The following is a 19,218-nucleotide window of genomic DNA, read 5'->3' on the forward strand; positions in this document are numbered from 1 at the left end:
AGATTTATGAAGATTTTCAAGTATTTATCACAATTTTATTAGGAATTCATATCCATTATTTGATAATACAATTTCTTAAAACTCCATATTTGTATATGACCTTCTTAAAGAACCAAACATTAACCTTTTGAGGCTTCTTAGTCTTCAAAAGTGTAACATCCACCCATTTTATGAGCCCACTACCACATAGTTGTACCTTGCCAAAAATTCCTAATACTTTGTAAGGTTTATACATACTGAAGAATGTAAGAATTTATGTTAGCTTTAGTTCTATTAACTTATTCAGTTATGCAAATTTCTTTTTCCTTTCATGGCATACAATTTTTTAAGAATCTTGCGACTTAAGCTTTCATATTCTACTAGAAGAACTTTTTCCTGTAACATTGTTAAAGTTTTATAGATTCCAAAAGTCTATTACCTACTTCCTTATTAAGTCCTCTACCTATGAACCTCATAAAATATGTCTTCTCTTTTACTAAGGGTTGGAATCTCATAAATAAACCTAGACATACTAAACTTATATATCAAATGATTCTTTTTTAGGTTAGTAATACTTGGATGCTTCTTCCTAATCCTTAAAAAGGAATTTTCAATAATTGTCAAAGCGGAAATGGAAAAATAAAAAAATGAAATGTGCTCAAAGTTTAGAGAATATAATTCCCTTTCATATAAAAAATTTTGGCCATCACAAAATAAGTACCTCTTAACCTTCTTAATACACAATTTAACAATTGAGGCTAGAAAATCAATATAAAAATGTAAACAACCAAAGAGAATGATTTGATAGATGATCTATGGGGTTTAAATATAAAGGGAAAGGGCCCATGAACAAGAGTGCACCCTTTTTTTGAATCAGTTAAGGGTTTTGGGATATTTGAGGTTAAACATCCTTGGGTTTGAATAGTACTGGGTTAAATAACTTCCCAAGAAATTCAAATTCAAGAGCTTACAAAAAATCTATAGTTTCAAGGGAACATATAAATTCTTTAGTAATAATGGTAAAATAAAGACTCTTAGTAGCGCTTATATTTAGAGATATACATTAAATTTGAAAAATTTCAAGTTATAATATATTTATCTCCCTCCTCTTAAGCCAATTGGAAAAAGGGATAATATAAGAGCTTTTAGTGGCTATTTTATCCCTATTTATCCCCCAAGGTTCTAAAAATTTATGGTAACAATATATATAAATTTTATCCCATCATCAATGTGCTACAAAACATATATTCAACATCTAGATTAGTATGAGAAGGACAAAAAATACTTAACTCAACACTAAATTAAAAATAAAAATCATAAGAGTCACAAAAGATCAATATGTTAGTAGAATAAAATATTGCAAATGAATAAGAAACATTAGGAACATAAGAAGGTGGCTTAAGTTGAGAAATAGAAAAAAAGTTAGGAAATAAAGCAAAGAAAAATAATTAAATGGCAGATTAAAAGATTGACACCTACCTCCAACTCGTCTTCAAAGCTACCCTTAAATTAATTAAATTATCATAAATAGGAATCCATTTAAGCTTATAAACATTATCTTCCTATAAATTCATCATTAAATATTCTTTAAAAACTTGTATTTGATGTTCAATATCCACAAGATATGTAGAGCAAGATTTACCTTTTCTTAATGAGGTTCATAAAGCTTAAAAGGTTAAATTATAGATCTGAAAGCTTTGTAATAAGTTTAAAAATCTTACATTACTTGCTAATAATTTGTCATTTCAGTATTTGAAAACAATCTTCTTTATTTTATGGGGAGAGGTCTTGATGATTATTTATGGTTAGTGGTGCCTTTGATATTTATTTCACACTTTCTTTATGCTTATTATGATTCTTTTATTCTAGGTGGGCATATAGGATATTGCTGTATGATTAAAAAGTTATGTAAATCTTTCTATTAGCCGGAGATATGACATGATATTATCTAATATATGTGTAACTATTTTTAATGCTAAACTCATAATACTTCCCCTCATGTTATAAAAGGATAATTGGAGTCAATTGCAATTTCCTGTTCATTTGAGTTGATGGCATTTGATATGATAGAGCCTTTAACATGGTCAATTACTTGTAATGAATGTGTCATTATTACTTTTGACTACTTAATTCATTGGGTGAAAGTTGATGCTCTTACTAGTGCATTTGCAATTATTATTGAGTATTTTTTCCTCAATCAGGTGGTGTTCTAATATTTTTATCCAAAGCAGATTCTCTTGAATAATGATCTTGCATTAATGGCTAAGGCATTTTATAATTTAACATCTTGATTGGGGATATATCACACTTTCACAAGTGTTTATCATCCATAAATGAATGGTTTGCTATAACAAATTGTTTGGAACTTCAAAAGAATAATTGTGAAGTACATGAAGTTCTTGTATTTAAATTAGGATGGTTATTTACTTTTTTTTTAATATGCATATGTCACAAAGGTACAGAATTCCATTAGTGCTTCATTATATAAATTCTTATATGGTTATGATCCAATATTACCAATAAAGTTGAGTTTATCTTTCTAATTGCTATGAGCTACTGATGATAGGTCTAAGAATTAATATTTAATGAGTATTTTTTCACTAGTTCAAGCAGAGTTTATTGAACATTTGAGTTGTGTACAAGTGGGACAATAATAACATTACAACTCTTATCATCATCCACTTGCAAACTATAAATTGGATGATCTAATGCTAGTTCGTTTTCCCAATTTTTGTTTAAAGGGCTCTTTACTTAATTTGTATCAGTTATTGCAACAAGTTGGACCACAAGTTTATAAAATTTAATATAACAATCAATTGGCCAATCCTCCAGAAACTGTATATATGTAGCAATTAAAGTATTTTGTACAAAGGGATCAAGAATAATTAACACCACTTACAAATCTACAAATGCCTCTTTTTGATGTTCCTCCAAATCCCAGCCTATCAACCCTAATTGCCTTCCATCCTTCCAAAAGAGGAGAGGATGATGTGAGGTCTAAATATATAATTATGATGTTGTATATTAATATTAATATAGTGGGATTTTGATAGCGATTGGATTAGTTTCAATCCCGAAAACTCACTTTTGTATATAAACAAAGGTTTTGGAGCTAATCACTCATAAATTGTTTTATTATAGATTTACAATATGAAGTATTTACTTATTTGGGATGAGAATATTCATCTCATATATTCAATGGAGAGCTCCAACACTAGAATCTTAAGTATTTCGTTTAGAGAGCTAGGTTTTTTGATACTTTGCTGGACTAGATTGGTGATTGTCAGTTCCTTGGAAAGCAAGTAGAGGCTACTCGGTGTTGCCTTTTCAGTGAAACAATCGATCCACATCCTCTTTTTTGTATAAAAAGGCTCCTAATTTCATTGTCTTTGTCCCAGGAAGTAGATCAATTGAATCATATGTGGGGAATTATGTTCTTTGTTGGTACTTAACTTTTTGTTTTAAGAGCCTTTCTAGCTTGTCTTCTCGTTTTCTATATGTAAGGTGTTTTCAAGTACTTGGAATACATCTTAAACCAGACTAGGGCCTCAATATCTTAATTGTTCCCATGGGTAAAGATTTCTCCCATTCTTCGTTCAAGTATCTAGCCAAATTCCATCTATTACGGGATCTGGATTGTCGAGCTTCGCAGCATTCCTCTTGGCAGCACTTTACCAAGGTCTTTAGGTTACCACAATTGTTTCGGATTCAGCTCGTCTGCTGGTCCAGTCTACTTTAAATCTGGCCTAGTTGCTTTGAGAATTCTTATAGGTTTTAAAACTGCAACTGATCTGGAACGGTAAGCTTGTTTATCAGAAAGTGAACGTAGTGCTCAAGTATCTCGATTACAGGTGATCAGAATATCAAAGATTTTTAATTGGGTATTAGAGTAGTACCGCAAAAAAAAAGATGAACTACTAACCACTTATGGTTACCTCAGATTGTTTTCAACACGAAACAAGCTGCCATTCATGAGTCAATTCTCAAGTTTCCAAAGCAATACAAAACCATGGTTTGGCGAGAGGGGACTAAAGGTATTCAAAGCTCTTTACTTCCGTTGCAGCTGAGTGGAGGAGAGATAGCGCTGACAAGAGCATTCCTCAAATCCGTGCGAATCTTGTAAGTCAGCTGTGTTCCCTTGAACGTTTCACGACGCGTTTTCTTATCAGGTTGTGTGATGAAGCAACGTTGTTTTCTCTAGATTCCACCACCGAGGCAGAAATTCTATCGTCTCTCGCGGCCGCCATATTCATTGCTCACCGTCTCACAACAGCACTGAACTGCGACGAGGTATACGTTTCTGTTAGCTTTGCAAGAGCTGGGCGGTATGCTCAGCTCTGGGCGAAACAGAAGAGCTTGGATTATGGTCCATCGCTGAGCTCTTCGCCAGATTATATGACCCTTACTACAACCAATCGCTCAGGAGCCAGTGTCCCAGCAGTGGTGGTGACTCAAATCTTTCTCCTCTAGATTTGCAAACTCGAGTGGTGTTTGACAACAAGTACTACAAGAACTTGATAAATTTCAGTGGATTGTTCCACTCTGACCAGACACTGTGGAGTGGTGGTGATTGGACAGTTGCGCAGCTGGTGCACACTTATGCCATGGATCAAGTGCGATTTTTCCGGGACTTTGCGACTGGAATGATCAATATCAAGCCGCTCTTGGCTCCAAATTGTAAATACTGTGGCAAAGTGAACTAGAATTTTTCAATATATAAAAATTATCTTGGTTCCAAGGTGTTTATCAAGTATACTTCTTCTCAAGCTAGTTTGTTCTTCCACAGTTTCTTCGAATCTCTCCATTGGATCCAGTCAACACATTGATATTGCCCATCCTTACCATTGCATTGCCAAAGTCCTGGAAGAAAGTGCTCTGGCTCGAAGCGTATGAGTTGACGAGATTCCTCGTGCTGGCCTGGTTCCCCGAAAAGAGCGTCTGGTCCGAGAAAAGCAACCCTCTCCGACTCTGCAAGTTCCTAAAGTAGCGATTGTCAAAGCTGGTGGGCGTCTGGACGTCGAGCGGCGAGAGATTGGTGTCGCCATTGCTGCTCGGGCACGAGCTTTGCAACGAGGTGTTAAAACTTTGATCCATCTGGTCACCTCTTTGGAAGGGCCCGTAGAGCCGAGCCTTAAAGGTGGTGCACCGGGCCTGCCCAATGGTGTGAGCCCCGGAGAGAGCCACCATATCTGTGGTTGAAAGCCCCTGGTTTTGAAAACTCGTGATGAGAGCTGAGGCATTCAAAGTTGGAGGAGGAAGGTTGGCATTTGCGGCAGATTGGCTTGCTGTTAAGCTATCCCTCCTTCCAAACACCACCGTCCACGAAGGCCCGTTCAGCTGTAAAAACACCACAAAACGAAAAGCGTTGACATTGTAAGCTTTTGACCGTTCACTTTGAGAGTTTACCGCGACTACGGAGTCCCGGGCAATGAGCGCCAGTAAGTCAGCGCAGGAGACAACACCCGGGCAGGAGCTCTCGACGGAGCTCTTGATGGAGTCGACGATGTCGAAGCCACGGGCGGAGCCAGCGTTTGGAAACGCGTTTTGCTCCAGGTTTGTGCCGTCGAGAAGAATGGAAGCATCGCATCCCTGCAAGACAAATGCATGGTTCTTTCAATATGCTTGAATGAAAGTTATGGAAGCTTTCTACATTGACAAAGCAGTCGTGGAAATGGAGGCGAACAAACGAGGCTGCGATTCGAGCCTCTGCCTGGACGGCCTGCTGCACTGCAGCTCTCACGATGGTGGTGAGATTTGGGCACGAGGAGCGGTAGAAGCTGGAGTTCAAAGTTTGGCCCAGAGCACTTCCATGCAGAGCCAGCAACAACACAAGCACGAAGGACATGATCGCCATCTATCCGCTTGAGCTTTAGCTTCACTCGAAAGGCCTGGCCTTTGAAACGTCTGGAAGGGTTGCATTTATAGATAGAGCCTTGCCGTATTGAGCACGGGTGCCACGGTGGTGAATGATATTAAACACAACTCGAGCCGGTGTATTTTGACAAGCTTTTTGTTTTGTGATGGAATAAGTCGTATCCATTTCATGTGGTGAAAGTCGGCGATGGCACACAAGTTCAAACATTTCACCCTCGAAAGAACCATATCTCACAACTTCCAAATCTCACAAGAGATGATCAAGCTTGTCATGACGCAAAAAAAAGTCAAGTACCGCTCAAATGCATCCTGTGACTTTGGACAAGTTTTTCTAATCACTCCCTTTCTGCCACCAAAGCATCCTGCCTGTTACAATTTTTCTTTGCTGGCTAATGCCTCCACAGAAAAACCTTGCGAATAAGACATTAAAACTTTCGAGGAGAAAGCCTCCTCCTAGATCCTCTTTAGGATCTTCACCGAGTACTTTTGAGACTAAAATTAATAGAAAAATATAATTCTTATAATTTATTTCTACATTATTTAAAATATCATAAAACTCTTATAAAAAAGAGAAAAATAGTTTTTCATATTAAATCTAGTTATTCCAACACAAAATAATAATGTTTTAGAACTTAATACAGACTTAAAATAAAATTTAACATGTATTTAATAACAATTTATGTTTTTTGTTATACTAAGTGGTGTAAAATATTATTATATTACATAAATATGCATATTTTTAAAATATATAAATTAAATTATTATTACTATAAATATAAAATAAAAATATTTATCCTTTTTTCTGTCCAAAATTACATTTAAAAAATATTAATATTAAAAATACTAATAAAAATTAGTCAAAATAATAATCAAAAATAAAAACTATAATTTGAAATCATATACTATCAATTTTAGATTATTTTGTTACAAAGATAACATCTAGATACAATAACAACCCCACCTTAATAAGGGCTTCACACTCCTCTTTGATTTTGTTAATTTAAAATTAAAAGTATATAAAGGATTTTGATTATGCCAATGATATGATCTTGGATGACTTCTCATCTGTGTCACATATGATTTTCACCCTTGACCCTATAGTGATTTATTATAGAATAACCACAAAATAGAATATAAACTTTAAATGTATGGGCCAAGGGTATTGAAGTGGAATTTGAATTTCAAAGCTCTGGCTATTAAATAAAGGAACAAAGCTAAACTCTCAATCATACAACTAAAGAATAAAAAAATGAAAGCATAGAATGACTTTTGAGTGTATAGCCTAAAGAACAAAATAATAGAAGTATAGAGTGATATTGGAACAGTCCTTAAGCATCCACCATCTCAATGCTAGAGCCAACATGCAAAATAAGAGTTTAGTGTTATTTTAGCATATTGGTAGTTTAATGTGAAAATATAAATATTCCACCAGTTAGCATGGTATGGAATTTGGGCTTAGACCCAAATTAGATGCAAAACAAAGACAAATATACAAGCAGAGAGTTAAACTATACCTCAAATTGATCAACCATACCCAATATACCCACTATCCCTACTATATGTTCCCCTCCTTTTATATCTATATGAAAGCACATTTTGGGCTTTCACCCCAATCCCATGAACAAAAATTTATTAAATATGAAATGATGCTAAATTTTAAATTTGAATATGTGAATAACACTATTGTGTTCAAAACAATTTCTACATTCTACAAATATACCTTACTTGCTAATTTAGACACTTTCAAACAAAACTAACATATGGGAAATGATAGGGTGTCTTGCTAGATATAGTAAGTTATTACATAAAAAATATTGAGAGACCAAACTCAATATCACAAAGGTTTCCAACACTATCAAGTGCAAGCTAGGCCGAGTATGCTCAACAGGTAATATATAGAAGTTTCTACTTTATGTTTATTTGGCAAAAGTATATACATGATGACTAATTTCTCTACTAGCTTGGGCAGAGATTGAATAAGGTTTAACAATACCAACTTTTTACCATTGTGGCAGTAAAAGAAGAATATCCAAAAAGACTCATTAACATGTAAATTTTGATACCTATAATCACATTCACAACATCATTATAGCAATTATCAAAACTGTAGGCTAAGAACACCAATCTAAGATGCAAGGTAAGAGAAAGGTAGCAAAAGAACTGACTAGTGTTGATTCAATTCAAGAGTTTGTGTAAAGAGAGCTTAATTTTTATAGTAAGCTAACTTTGCCATTACCATTTATAAATATAGTGTATGCCATTTCTGGCTAGCACACCTACAAATGACTAAGTCTAGAACATATGTTTAGTTAAATTACAATCAGCTCTCTTATTGATATCACAATTGTACTCCATATCAGTAAGAGATATCAGGAGATTGAGAATAGAAGAAGCCACATAATCATGTTACATAGAAGCTAGATATAATAACACATCAAAGATTAGACCAACATCAATAGAATCATGCCACACAACACCAAAAGTTTACTCTAAAAAGGATATAGCCACAAGAATAACATTGTTAAGTGACAACAATAATGCATCATTTGTAGTCTTAGACAATAGACTCCTCAATTACTAATGACATGACATGGTGGAAGAAGAGATTGTAATAAAGATTGAAAAGTAAAAACTAATTTAATAGGTATATAAGTGTAGATCAAAAAAAGAATGAAGAAATAAAAATAAAAGTATAATCCTAAATATTGAGCAAAGCATTGTCAAAACCCTTTACTCTCTACAAATTGTAATGCCCCTCACTTCGACCAATGTGAATGCTCAAGATATAAGAAGAGGTACATTAATTGGTAATTAAACACTTGCTTATATGCAATAATGGATGGACCAAATTTAGTCCCAAATATGCTATAATACTATAATTAGCATATTACCTTTTATTTATTATTATATATATATATATATATATATATATTCTATTTTTAAAATATATATTATTGTAATCAAAATATCTAACCTATAAAAATAATTTTTTTAAAAAAAAATAATAACCATTAAATCTAAAAATATGGAAGATTTACAGAAGACTATCAACAACTTCTATTCCAAATTTTTGGGATTCTAGTATCACATTGTATATGGAGCCATTTTGGTTTTTTGTCTGTGCTCTGTTTGCTGGTGCCTATTCAAAAGTTTTCAAGGTACCTAATGTTTAACGAACTAGTATACAGTTTTCCGTTTAATCTGGTTCCAGTTATCAAATGGAGACATTGTAAAATGCATCACAATACAAGATCAGCCTTCTTTGACAGACCCTTCTCCCATCCAGGTGAAAAAGACTTGGTCACTTTTACTGTTGTAGAGAGATCTCCCCTTGTCCAGATGGAACCATCTGTAGCGCACCAGCGTGCATTTGGAAATGCAACACAAAAGCCTTCGCTTGTTCAGATGTTTGCAAAAGAATTCGGATCATGTCCAATGGGCCAAATACCCATTCACCATGCCTCAAAACACAACTACAATCTTGGAACGAATGAGTTTATTATGAAGAAAGAAGCCGGGTATACAAAGAAATTTGCTACTCCACAGACATTAAGCGGCATAGAAACACATCAGGTTCTCTTGTCACAATGTTCTAAAATCTACAAAATATTGGCTGACCATATTCTTTGTAGCATGCTGCTCTGTATACTACGGGAAGCTTTCTAGGATTCTCCACAACCATCAACGTATGGCAACCGTACGTGGAGAAGGCCTCCGAGTTTAGCTTATCACAACTCTGGCTTATATCATCCAGAACAAGTCGAGGAACTCCACGAAACACTATTGAGGCCGGATGGCAAGTCTGTCTATAGTCTTCTTCCATCGTTAGGTCGTTATACAAGTTTTGTAGGTGTACCCAGCTCTATACGGTGGATACCAACCAAGACTTTTCGTCTATTGGACGGTAGATTGATCTGTATTATTATATTCTTGTGGGTGATGATATTGAATTCTTAGGCGGATGGGTACAACAAAACTGGATGCTACAACTTGAAATGCCCTGGATTTGTCCAAGTAAGCAACACAATCGTCCTGGAGGGAGTATTAGCTCAATCCACGTCCGGATCTTCTCAACAAGAACTAGAGTTTCTCGTGTTCCAGGTAACTTTAAAGTAAGATTATTTAGAAGCTAAAGATCGCATAAACTTTAGGACCAAAAAACAAAGAATTGGTGGCTGCGATTAGCTGGAACTTACGTGGGTTACTGGCGTGACTCGTTCTTGCAAGAGTTTCGACTTGGTGCCACCGAAGTTGCAAGTGGCGGTGAGATTTACTACGACAAAGTGAGTGTCCCTCTCAAACTTTTTAGAGTCGATCGAATCTAATCTCTATCTATTCAGATGAATGGGGTCAGGCACACAAGAACGCAAATGGGGAGTGGTCGATTTCCAAGCGCATTATTTCGATACGCAGCCTACCATCGGAAAATCCAGACTGTGAAGCAAGATTTTAAACTGTACGATGCCACGAGCCTGGGGCAATGGATTGTAGCAGCTCCTGGATGCTACAACGTTGGAGATCCAACTTACAACGATACGAACTGGGCAACTTTCTTCTTCTTTGGAGGGCCTGGATACAATCCAGCAAGTTGCCCATGAAAAAACACAGTTCTATAAATGAGAATATTCCCCTGATAGTTTCAAACAATCGTCACCGTCGGTGGGTCAACGGCTGGATCCACTTTTCCTTGGGTTCTAGGGTTGCACGATTGGAGCGCAAACGAAGCTGCCGATCTCCTTGTTTGTGAGTCTTCTTGGAAGAGTTTCGGGCGATCTTGAAAGAAATGCCGTCCATCCAGTACTCGGAGAAGTACTTCGACGACGTCTACGAGTATCGGTGAGTTCAGCTGTTGTGCACGGAAAAAAATCATTTTTTTCTTCATCTGTGGTGGTTCTTTTCTTGGTTTTTCTTCCAGGCATGTCGTGCTGCCACCTGATGTTGCCAAGGCTCTTCCAAAGAACAAGCTTCTCACAGAGGTGTTTGCGTTCTTCTTCTTTGCATTTGTTTTTGCTTAACCCGCTTGTTTTCTCTCAAATTTCTAGAACGAATGGAGGACAATTGGAGTGCAGCAGTCTAGAGGCTGGGTTCACTACGCGATTCACAGACCGGAGCCGCACATTATGCTCTTTAGAAGGCCTCTAAATTACCAGCAGCAAAATCAGCAGCAGCCATCACAGATCCAAACGCAGCAGCAGCAGCAGCAGCAGCAGTAGATATATACATCCACAGGTTTGGAATTTATTTAAGCTATTTGTGTTGTAGTGTAGCTGGCTTGTTTTAGTCCTTCTTTTCCTCGGAGATTTGCCTCTTGAGGAGAAAAACTAGAAAGAAAATCCAAGACTTGTGAAAGCGATATGGTATCAACTACAGCTCATTCATGTAAATGGGAATGCGTGTCCTAGCCCAATCAAAAGCACCAAATGCTTTTAGTGGGGTGAATGGTAAACCAGTCATATCATAGCAGCAGCACTACCAGGCAGTGCCCGAGAGAACATTGCAACTTGGAATCCATCCATGGTCAAAAAAGCTCTTTCCGGTAAAACTTCTCGCTTAGCAGGCCACCTTTCTTCATTCCAAGCACTAGGAGAGATTTCAGCCATGGGGAAAGGAGGTGTTAATCATGGAAAAGATGCAAACCAACACACAAAAGTTTATTATATTGCCAAGAAGGATGTTTTACCATCTTTTGATAGAGGACATCACACACTTATTGTAAGATTAGCCATCCTGGCCATTGCAACTTGGCTTGGTGTTCTTCACGGGAGCTCCTCGTCGGCAGCCACAACAAGAGGATAGCTATAGTTCGTAGCAGCCGTGATGTGGAACTCCGCTGCTGCGGCAGACCTCCAGCACGGGCCGGCGATGCAATTCCCTCGCCCGCAGTACGCTCGCCCGGTTCCACACCAGTTGAATCGACTGCAGCATCGACCGGGATTGCAGTACTGGCGACCCGCCGGGCTGCATGTTGGATCCGCGACGCTCAGCTCCACAGCAATGAACGCGAGCACGAGCATGAGCGCGAATGCGAGAGCCACACGGGAGATGGAAGCAGCCATTAATGAAAGTAGATTAAAGTTGCTCTTTGGTGACAAAGGAGAGAACTTGTGGAAGCTTTGGTGCTGGATGGCCACAAATGGAGACGCCCTGCGTTTATATAGCTCGAGAGATTCTCTGTTTTGGGTTATTGTATTCACAGGTTGGATCGAGCACGCAGTTGAAAAGTAAAACGAGATTCTTAATCACGGATTAGAAAACACGTGGGAATCCCAATGCACGACACGACGACCAGTAAGTATATGTTGATAATCAAGGAGATTTAAGTGGAAGAAAGAGAGCATTTGTAAAAATTGCCATGGATGGATCACGAGAAACTTTGAGCGATGGGAGGGCAGCGCAAGAGCTGATCCCCAAGCAAGTTATGATGCCAGAGTGGGGAGCTCGTGTTTCAGTGATTCCAATGCTCAATGCACATGAGAAAACAACATCAATTTGAAAACACGGATTTTTAAAAGACCATCTTCTGGAGTTGAGTGTTCTTGAGGCCAGATTTGCTGCTGTGATATGTTACAGGATGACTTCAATGTACCCCCGTTTTAACTGCGATCTCGTAAGCCTCGAGCTTTGTAAACTTGGACTCCGAGCTTTGTCACTCATGTGTTCTTTCAAAAACTTTTTTTTCTTTCTCTTGGTTTCGATTCCCCCAAATGGTTGGAGTCATAAACAAAGTTTCCCAGGAATCCGATTTCAAGGAAGTTTGCTTGACATGAGGGAGCACGGATGAATCCAGAGGTATAAGTTATGTTTTCCCGGGAGAGCTTCTGTACTTGAGCCTTGTATAGCGTATTTATTCGATCACGTGAGGTCATTGGGAATATATTATTGTCAAAGGAGGCTCCTACACAGAATGGCGCATGAACTTCTTCAGAAAGTTGGGGGATTTCGGGGATTTTTTGCTTGGCACTCAAGGCGTTCTGTGAATCAAATCAAATCAATCACAGTCTGCTCTGCTCATCAGCACACGCAATGCATCAAAAAACTACATTAGAGCAAAAGATATTTGGTTTTGTTTCTGGAAGGAATTGCATATGTTTCGTCCTCCCCACAGAGCGACATGTGTTTGTAGTCTGGATCATATCAGATGTAGGCATGCAAGCAACGCCAAAGATATTCCAGAGACAATATTGGTAAGTTTGTTTTGTAAGATAGAATAAGTTGATAATACCATAAGAAATAGAAAAAACTTTGAAAAAAGTGTACAAACAATGCCCAAAAACTGCTTTGCCCTCCTGTCAATCAGAAAATATATATATATATCTCCCATAGCTGCATTGCACGATGGAAAAAGGTGGCTGTAGGTTTTTGATTGAAGACCAACTATTCCCTTGTGCTCATGAAAAACAAATATTACAAAATGCAAATAAAATAAACTGAATAGTTTGTTGCTGGTCATGACTTTCATGTACACAGCTTTTTCTTCCTGTACAAATTGAGCTGGAGAATGATAGATAGAGAAATAGATAATGGAGTCCCTGCTGAGTTCCTGACCCTCTCCCAGGAAACTGTCCAGACCACTGCCACCAGTGCAGCCACAGCTGGTTGGAAAACAATGTTATCATAATACCATACTCCCTATAGCAAGTAGCATGTACTTGTAGCATCAGCTCTAGCCCTGATCTTGGAGTAAAGGCCACTTTTCCTCTCCTCTGAGTTCACTTGTGATGCTGAACTTCATGTCAAGCCAGGCTTTGTGATGACAAAACACTCGTGAATGGAACTCATGTCATTCTCTAGGCTAACTCTGTATCCTGTTACCGCTTTGTATGTTACGCTCTTCCCTGGGATGATTCCTTTCATCGCGCGAAGTGCCACACAACATGTTACAGTCCTAGGGGTCGTGTACTTTCGCGAAAATAACGAAAGGCAGTGCCAGTCTAGCCAGCCAGCCAGCCAGCAGCAGCAGCAGCAGCGCCAGCCTCAAAAGAATGAGAAGACAAACAAAAGTTCAACATTTTGTTCTAGTCCTGAGTACAGGAATTGAAAGAGGTTGAGTGAGACAACAAACTGTTGAAACTTCATCACTTTCACCAAGGCAGCGGGAGGTTGCTGTATTATTGTATACATGTCTCTGTATAGAGGCTTCTCGTATAGCGATAGTATGCCATTTTACAGCTTCACAAACCCAAAGAGGTATTTTCATAAAATATAAAACTGAGATGTCCGATGTTCTGCATTCTGTCGTCATCTTGTCCAGTGCAATAAAAAACAAGCTTTAAAAATTAAAAGAAAAAAGAGAAGAAAATTGAAAAGAAGAAGAACCATGGGGCCAGCGCCACCTTTTTGTTTACACTAAAGTTTTAAAGGAGATCTGTTATGTTAAATTACACACCCCAGCCATGCGTGGAATATGCCCCTGTTCGCCCTTTTGTTGCTTGCGAATAATTTCTTTGTTTGACTCTTTTGCGGGGCATGAGAGTGCGCTGTTTGGCATGACATTTCCTCAGCCCAGAATGAATTCCTTGTCATGGGCAGCAGCAGCCAGAAAAAGAGCAGCAGCAGCAGCAGCAGCAGCAGCGAATCTTGGTGAAATTCCTCGCACGAATCGATCGGTCCATCCATCCCATTCCATTCCATTCCATTCGGCATTCCATTCTCCTAAAGCGATCTCTCGCCTCTCTCGTGTGGGTGCCATTTCTGCGTGACAGCGAGCTTGTAAAAAATCTCTTTGTTTTTTCTAGTTTGTGATGGGCTTGTTCTTCGTGACGCGCCCGCCGGGGGTGGTGTGTGAGGGGAATGGCGATGGTGTCTCGAGCAATGCAAGAAATGCGAGAGTCTTGGATCGCGCAAGGGAGAGAAAGTAGATCATTGTTTCGTGATCTTCAGGTTGGCGGGTGATACGCTCTTTGGATCCACCGTAACGGCGTGATTTCTATCCTTTTCTTTTTCACCCCTGGGATCTCTACTTCTCGATCAAGCTCTAGTTTTTTCTTTCTCCCCGCTTTCGATCGCGCGAGTAGCCGCCAAAGGAAGAACAGTTTGGCCGAAATCTTGTGGTTTGTCCTCCTTGGTACGTTAGAAACAGTCGCGGCGAGGAAAGAAAAGGAAAAGAATGGGCAAAGAAAGAATCGGCTGATCACACAGGAGGGAGGGAAGAGAAGAGAAGAGAATTCCAGCTCGCGACCATGATCGCGAATTTCATCGCCATTCTTGTCACTGGGCTGTGGATTTCGACGAGCAGCGGGGCGAGCGTGAATCCTCTCCTGGATTTCCGAAGTGGGCTCACCAATTCCCAGGCTCTGGGCGACTGGATCATCGGTTCGTCGCCATGCGGCGCCAAGAAATGGACAGGGATCTCGTGCGCGTCCACGGGGGCAATCGTGGCCATCTCGCTCAGCGGCCTGGAGCTGCAAGGCCCAATCTCCGCCGCCACCGCGCTGCTAGGGCTCCCGGTACTCGAGGAGCTCGATCTCAGCAACAACGCCCTCTCGGGCGAGATCCCTCCACAGCTCTGGCAGCTGCCCAAGATCAAGCGCCTGGATCTAAGCCACAATCTCCTCCAAGGCGCCAGCTTTGATCGGTTCGTCTCTCCACCGCCCCAAAATCTCGAGGAGCTCAATCTCGCCTCGAATTCTCTCACGGGGAGGATCGACCTATGCGCGCTGTTGGGTGGGCAGCTCAGGAAGCTCGATCTCTCCGCGAATTTCTTCTCGAGTCTAGACCAGCAGCCGTGCGCTGGGCAGGATCAGCGCCTAGAGGAGCTTGTTCTTGGCGGAAACAGCCTCTTCGGCCACATCCCTCCATCGATCTTCTCCCTAGCGGCGCTGCGGCAGCTGGATTTGAGCAGCAATCTCTTGTCCGGCACCATCCCAGCGTCCAATCTCTCGCGCTCGCTCCAGATCCTCGACCTCGCCAACAATTCCCTCACTGGCGAGATCCCGCCCAGCATCGGTGATCTCTCCAACCTCACCGAGCTCTCTCTCGGCCTCAACTCTGCGCTGCTCGGTTCCATCCCGCCCTCCATCGGGAAACTCTCCAAGCTCGAGATCCTCTACGCCGCCAACTGCAAGCTCACAGGTCCCATCCCTCGTTCCCTCCCGCCATCGCTCCGCAAGCTCGATCTCTCCAACAATCCCCTCCAATCGCCCATCCCGGATTCCATCGGTGATCTCTCCCGGATCCAATCCATCAGCATTGCGTCCGCGCAGCTCAATGGATCCATCCCGGCGTCGCTCGGGCGGTGCTCCAGCCTCGAGCTCCTCAATCTGGCCTTCAATCAGCTCTCCGGGCCTCTCCCTGACGATCTCGCGGCGCTGGAAAAGATCATCACGTTCTCGGTGGTGGGGAATTCGCTCTCGGGACCAATCCCGCGCTGGATCGGGCAGTGGCAGCTCGCGGACTCCATACTGCTCTCCACGAACTCGTTCTCGGGCAGTATACCGCCGGAGCTCGGGCAGTGCCGTGCGGTAACAGACCTGGGCCTGGATAACAACCAGCTCACCGGCAGCATACCGCCCGAGCTGTGCGACGCAGGTCTCCTCTCTCAGTTGACCCTTGACCACAACACGTTGACCGGGTCCCTGGCAGGCGGTACGCTGCGGCGGTGCGGCAATCTCACGCAGCTCGACGTCACCGGCAACCGGCTCACGGGTGAAATCCCGCGGTACTTCTCGGATCTCCCCAAGCTCGTGATCTTGGACATCAGCACGAATTTCTTCGTGGGATCCATCCCCGACGAGCTGTGGCACGCGACGCAGCTCATGGAGATCTACGCGAGCGACAATCTTCTCGAGGGCGGGCTGAGCCCGCTGGTGGGAGGGATGGAGAATTTGCAGCACTTGTACCTGGATCGCAACCGGCTCAGCGGTCCGCTGCCCAGCGAGCTCGGACTTCTCAAGAGCTTGACGGTGCTCTCTCTGGCTGGGAATGCATTCGATGGGGTGATTCCACGAGAGATCTTTGGTGGTACCACTGGGTTGACGACGCTGGATCTCGGTGGCAATCGCCTTGGCGGTGCCATACCGCCCGAGATCGGTAAGCTGGTCGGGCTGGATTGCCTGGTTCTCTCACACAACCGGCTCTCGGGGCAAATTCCAGCCGAGGTGGCGAGCTTGTTTCAGATCGCAGTGCCGCCCGAGTCGGGCTTCGTCCAGCATCACGGGGTTTTGGATCTGTCACACAACTCGCTCACGGGTCCCATTCCTTCCGGGATCGGCCAGTGCTCGGTGCTCGTGGAGCTCGATCTCTCCAACAATTTGCTCCAGGGGAGGATACCGCCCGAGATATCTTTGCTCGCCAACCTCACCACCTTGGATCTTTCGAGCAACATGCTCCAGGGGAGGATTCCCTGGCAGCTCGGAGAGAACTCCAAGCTCCAGGGGCTCAACCTCGGGTTTAACAGGTTGACGGGGCAAATACCACCCGAGCTGGGCAACTTGGAGAGGCTGGTCAAGCTCAACATCTCGGGCAATGCTCTCACGGGATCCATCCCGGATCATCTCGGGCAGCTCTTAGGATTGAGTCACCTCGACGCCAGTGGCAATGGGCTCACTGGATCGCTCCCGGATTCCTTCTCCGGATTGGTTTCCATCGTGGGCCTGTTCCTCCAGAAGAACTCTCTCAGCGGGAGCATCGATCGGCTGCTTAGAAACAGCTTCCAGTGGCATCAGGCGCAGGCTCTCAATCTCAGCTACAATGCCCTGACCGGGGATCTCCCGAGAAGCATTGGAAACTTGACGGGTCTCTCGTTCCTCGACTTGAGCAAGAACTCGTTGACTGGCGAGATTCCAAGCGAGATTGGAGGCATCTTGCAGCTGAGCTACCTGGATCTGTCTGTGAACAAGCTCGTCGGGGGTATACCGGGTAGTCTCTGCGAGTTGACCGAGCTCGGCTTCTTCAACGTCTCGGACAATGGGTTGACGGGTGATATACCCCAGGAGGGCATATGCAAGAACTTCTCGCGGCTCTCGTATGGTGGCAATCTAGGGCTGTGTGGATTGGCGGTGGGAGTGAGCTGTGGAGCGCTTGATGATCTTCGCGGCAATGGCGGCCAGCCCGTGCTTCTCAAACCGGGTGCCATTTGGGCGATCACCATGGCCAGCACGGTTGCGTTTTTTTGCATCGTGTTTGTGGCGATCCGGTGGAGGATGATGCGGCAGCAGTCGGAAGCGCTGCTGGGCGAGAAGATCAAGCTCAACAGCGGCAACCACAACAACAACAACAGCCATGGATCGACGTCGAGCTCGTCGCCATTCTCGTCCGATCGCGGCGGCTCAAGCTCCTCCAGCGGATTGAGCTGCCTCAAGAGCGTGATATCGGGTACCGCGGCCAGCACCCGGATGATCACGAGCTCGGACGGCACTAACACCGATGTGTCCCGGGAGCCACTGAGCATCAACGTCGCCATGTTTGAGAGACCGCTGCTCAAGCTCACGCTGTCCGACATCGTGACCGCGACCAACGGCTTCTCAAAGGCCAACGTGATCGGGGACGGCGGGTACGGCACGGTGTACCGCGCGGTACTGCCCGACGGCCGCACGGTGGCGGTCAAGAAGCTGGCGCCGGTCCGGGACTACCGCGCGGTAAGCAGCGGTAGCAGCTGCCGCGAGTTCCTGGCCGAGATGGAGACGCTGGGTAAGGTAAAGCACCGTAACTTGGTAACTCTGCTGGGTTACTGCTCGTACGGCGAGGAGCGGCTGCTGGTGTACGACTACATGGTCAACGGGAGCCTTGACGTGTGGCTCCGGAATCGAACCGACGCGCTGGAGGCCCTGACGTGGGACCGCCGGCTGCGCATCGCGGTGGGCGCGGCGCGTGGCCTGGCGTTTCTCCACCATGGGATCGTGCCACATGTCATCCATCGCGATGTCAAGGCGAGCAACATTCTCCTGGACGCCGACTTCGAGCCACGTGTCGCGGACTTTGGGCTGGCGCGGCTGATCTCGGCGTACGACACGCACGTCAGCACGGACATCGCCGGGACTTTCGGGTATATCCCGCCCGAGTACGGTATGACGTGGCGTGCTACGTCAAAGGGTGACGTCTACAGCTATGGCGTCATCTTGCTGGAGCTGGTGACGGGGAAGGAGCCGACTGGGCCGGACTTCAAGGACACTGAGATTGGTAACTTGGTGGGCTGGGTGAGGTCCATGGTACGGCAGGGTAAAAGTGACGAGGTACTCGACGTGGCGGTGGCTACGCGAGCCACGTGGAGGTCCTGCATGCACCAGGTCCTCCACATTGCGATGGTGTGTACGGCGGATGAGCCCATGAAGCGCCCGCCCATGATGGAAGTTGTACGTCAGCTCAAGGAGTTAGAGCTATAGTGAATGTAACAATGGTAACGTTAATCTTTTGTAAGTCCAGTTTATA

The 19,218-nt window shown here is 43.0% G+C and overlaps 4 protein-coding genes across 4 annotated transcripts; 3 read left to right on the forward strand and 1 right to left on the reverse strand.

Moving 5' to 3' along the window:
* Positions 1 to 4,666: 4,666 nt before the first annotated feature.
* LOC9647420 (peroxidase P7) lies at positions 4,667 to 5,842 on the reverse strand. Its single transcript, XM_002981400.2, has 3 exons — positions 5,630 to 5,842; positions 5,386 to 5,568; positions 4,667 to 5,316 (listed from the first exon to the last, which is right to left on the reverse strand). Exons 1-3 carry the CDS (start codon positions 5,831 to 5,833, stop codon positions 4,747 to 4,749), a joined length of 957 nt encoding a protein of 318 aa, XP_002981446.2. The 5' UTR covers positions 5,834 to 5,842; the 3' UTR covers positions 4,667 to 4,746.
* A 3,350-nt stretch (positions 5,843 to 9,192) lies between these two features.
* Positions 9,193 to 10,451, forward strand: LOC9647604. The gene is made up of 6 exons (XM_024686326.1): positions 9,193 to 9,426; positions 9,486 to 9,653; positions 9,704 to 9,757; positions 9,811 to 9,954; positions 10,083 to 10,136; positions 10,287 to 10,451. Exons 1-6 carry the CDS (start codon positions 9,193 to 9,195, stop codon positions 10,449 to 10,451), a joined length of 819 nt encoding a protein of 272 aa, XP_024542094.1.
* A 78-nt stretch (positions 10,452 to 10,529) lies between these two features.
* LOC9647421 (cyclin-dependent kinases regulatory subunit 2) lies at positions 10,530 to 11,237 on the forward strand. Its single transcript, XM_002981292.2, has 3 exons — positions 10,530 to 10,689; positions 10,769 to 10,829; positions 10,896 to 11,237. Exons 1-3 carry the CDS (start codon positions 10,637 to 10,639, stop codon positions 11,064 to 11,066), a joined length of 285 nt encoding a protein of 94 aa, XP_002981338.1. The 5' UTR covers positions 10,530 to 10,636; the 3' UTR covers positions 11,067 to 11,237.
* A 3,064-nt stretch (positions 11,238 to 14,301) lies between these two features.
* Positions 14,302 to 19,206, forward strand: LOC9647422 (leucine-rich repeat receptor protein kinase EMS1). The gene has a single exon (XM_024686431.1). It carries the CDS (start codon positions 15,033 to 15,035, stop codon positions 19,170 to 19,172), a length of 4,140 nt encoding a protein of 1,379 aa, XP_024542199.1. The 5' UTR covers positions 14,302 to 15,032; the 3' UTR covers positions 19,173 to 19,206.
* The last annotated feature ends 12 nt before the right edge of the window (positions 19,207 to 19,218 follow it).

The sequence above is a fragment of the Selaginella moellendorffii genome, unplaced genomic scaffold, assembly GCF_000143415.4.
Source record: "Selaginella moellendorffii unplaced genomic scaffold, v1.0 SELMOscaffold_48, whole genome shotgun sequence".
Classification (NCBI taxonomy): Eukaryota; Viridiplantae; Streptophyta; class Lycopodiopsida; order Selaginellales; family Selaginellaceae; genus Selaginella; species Selaginella moellendorffii.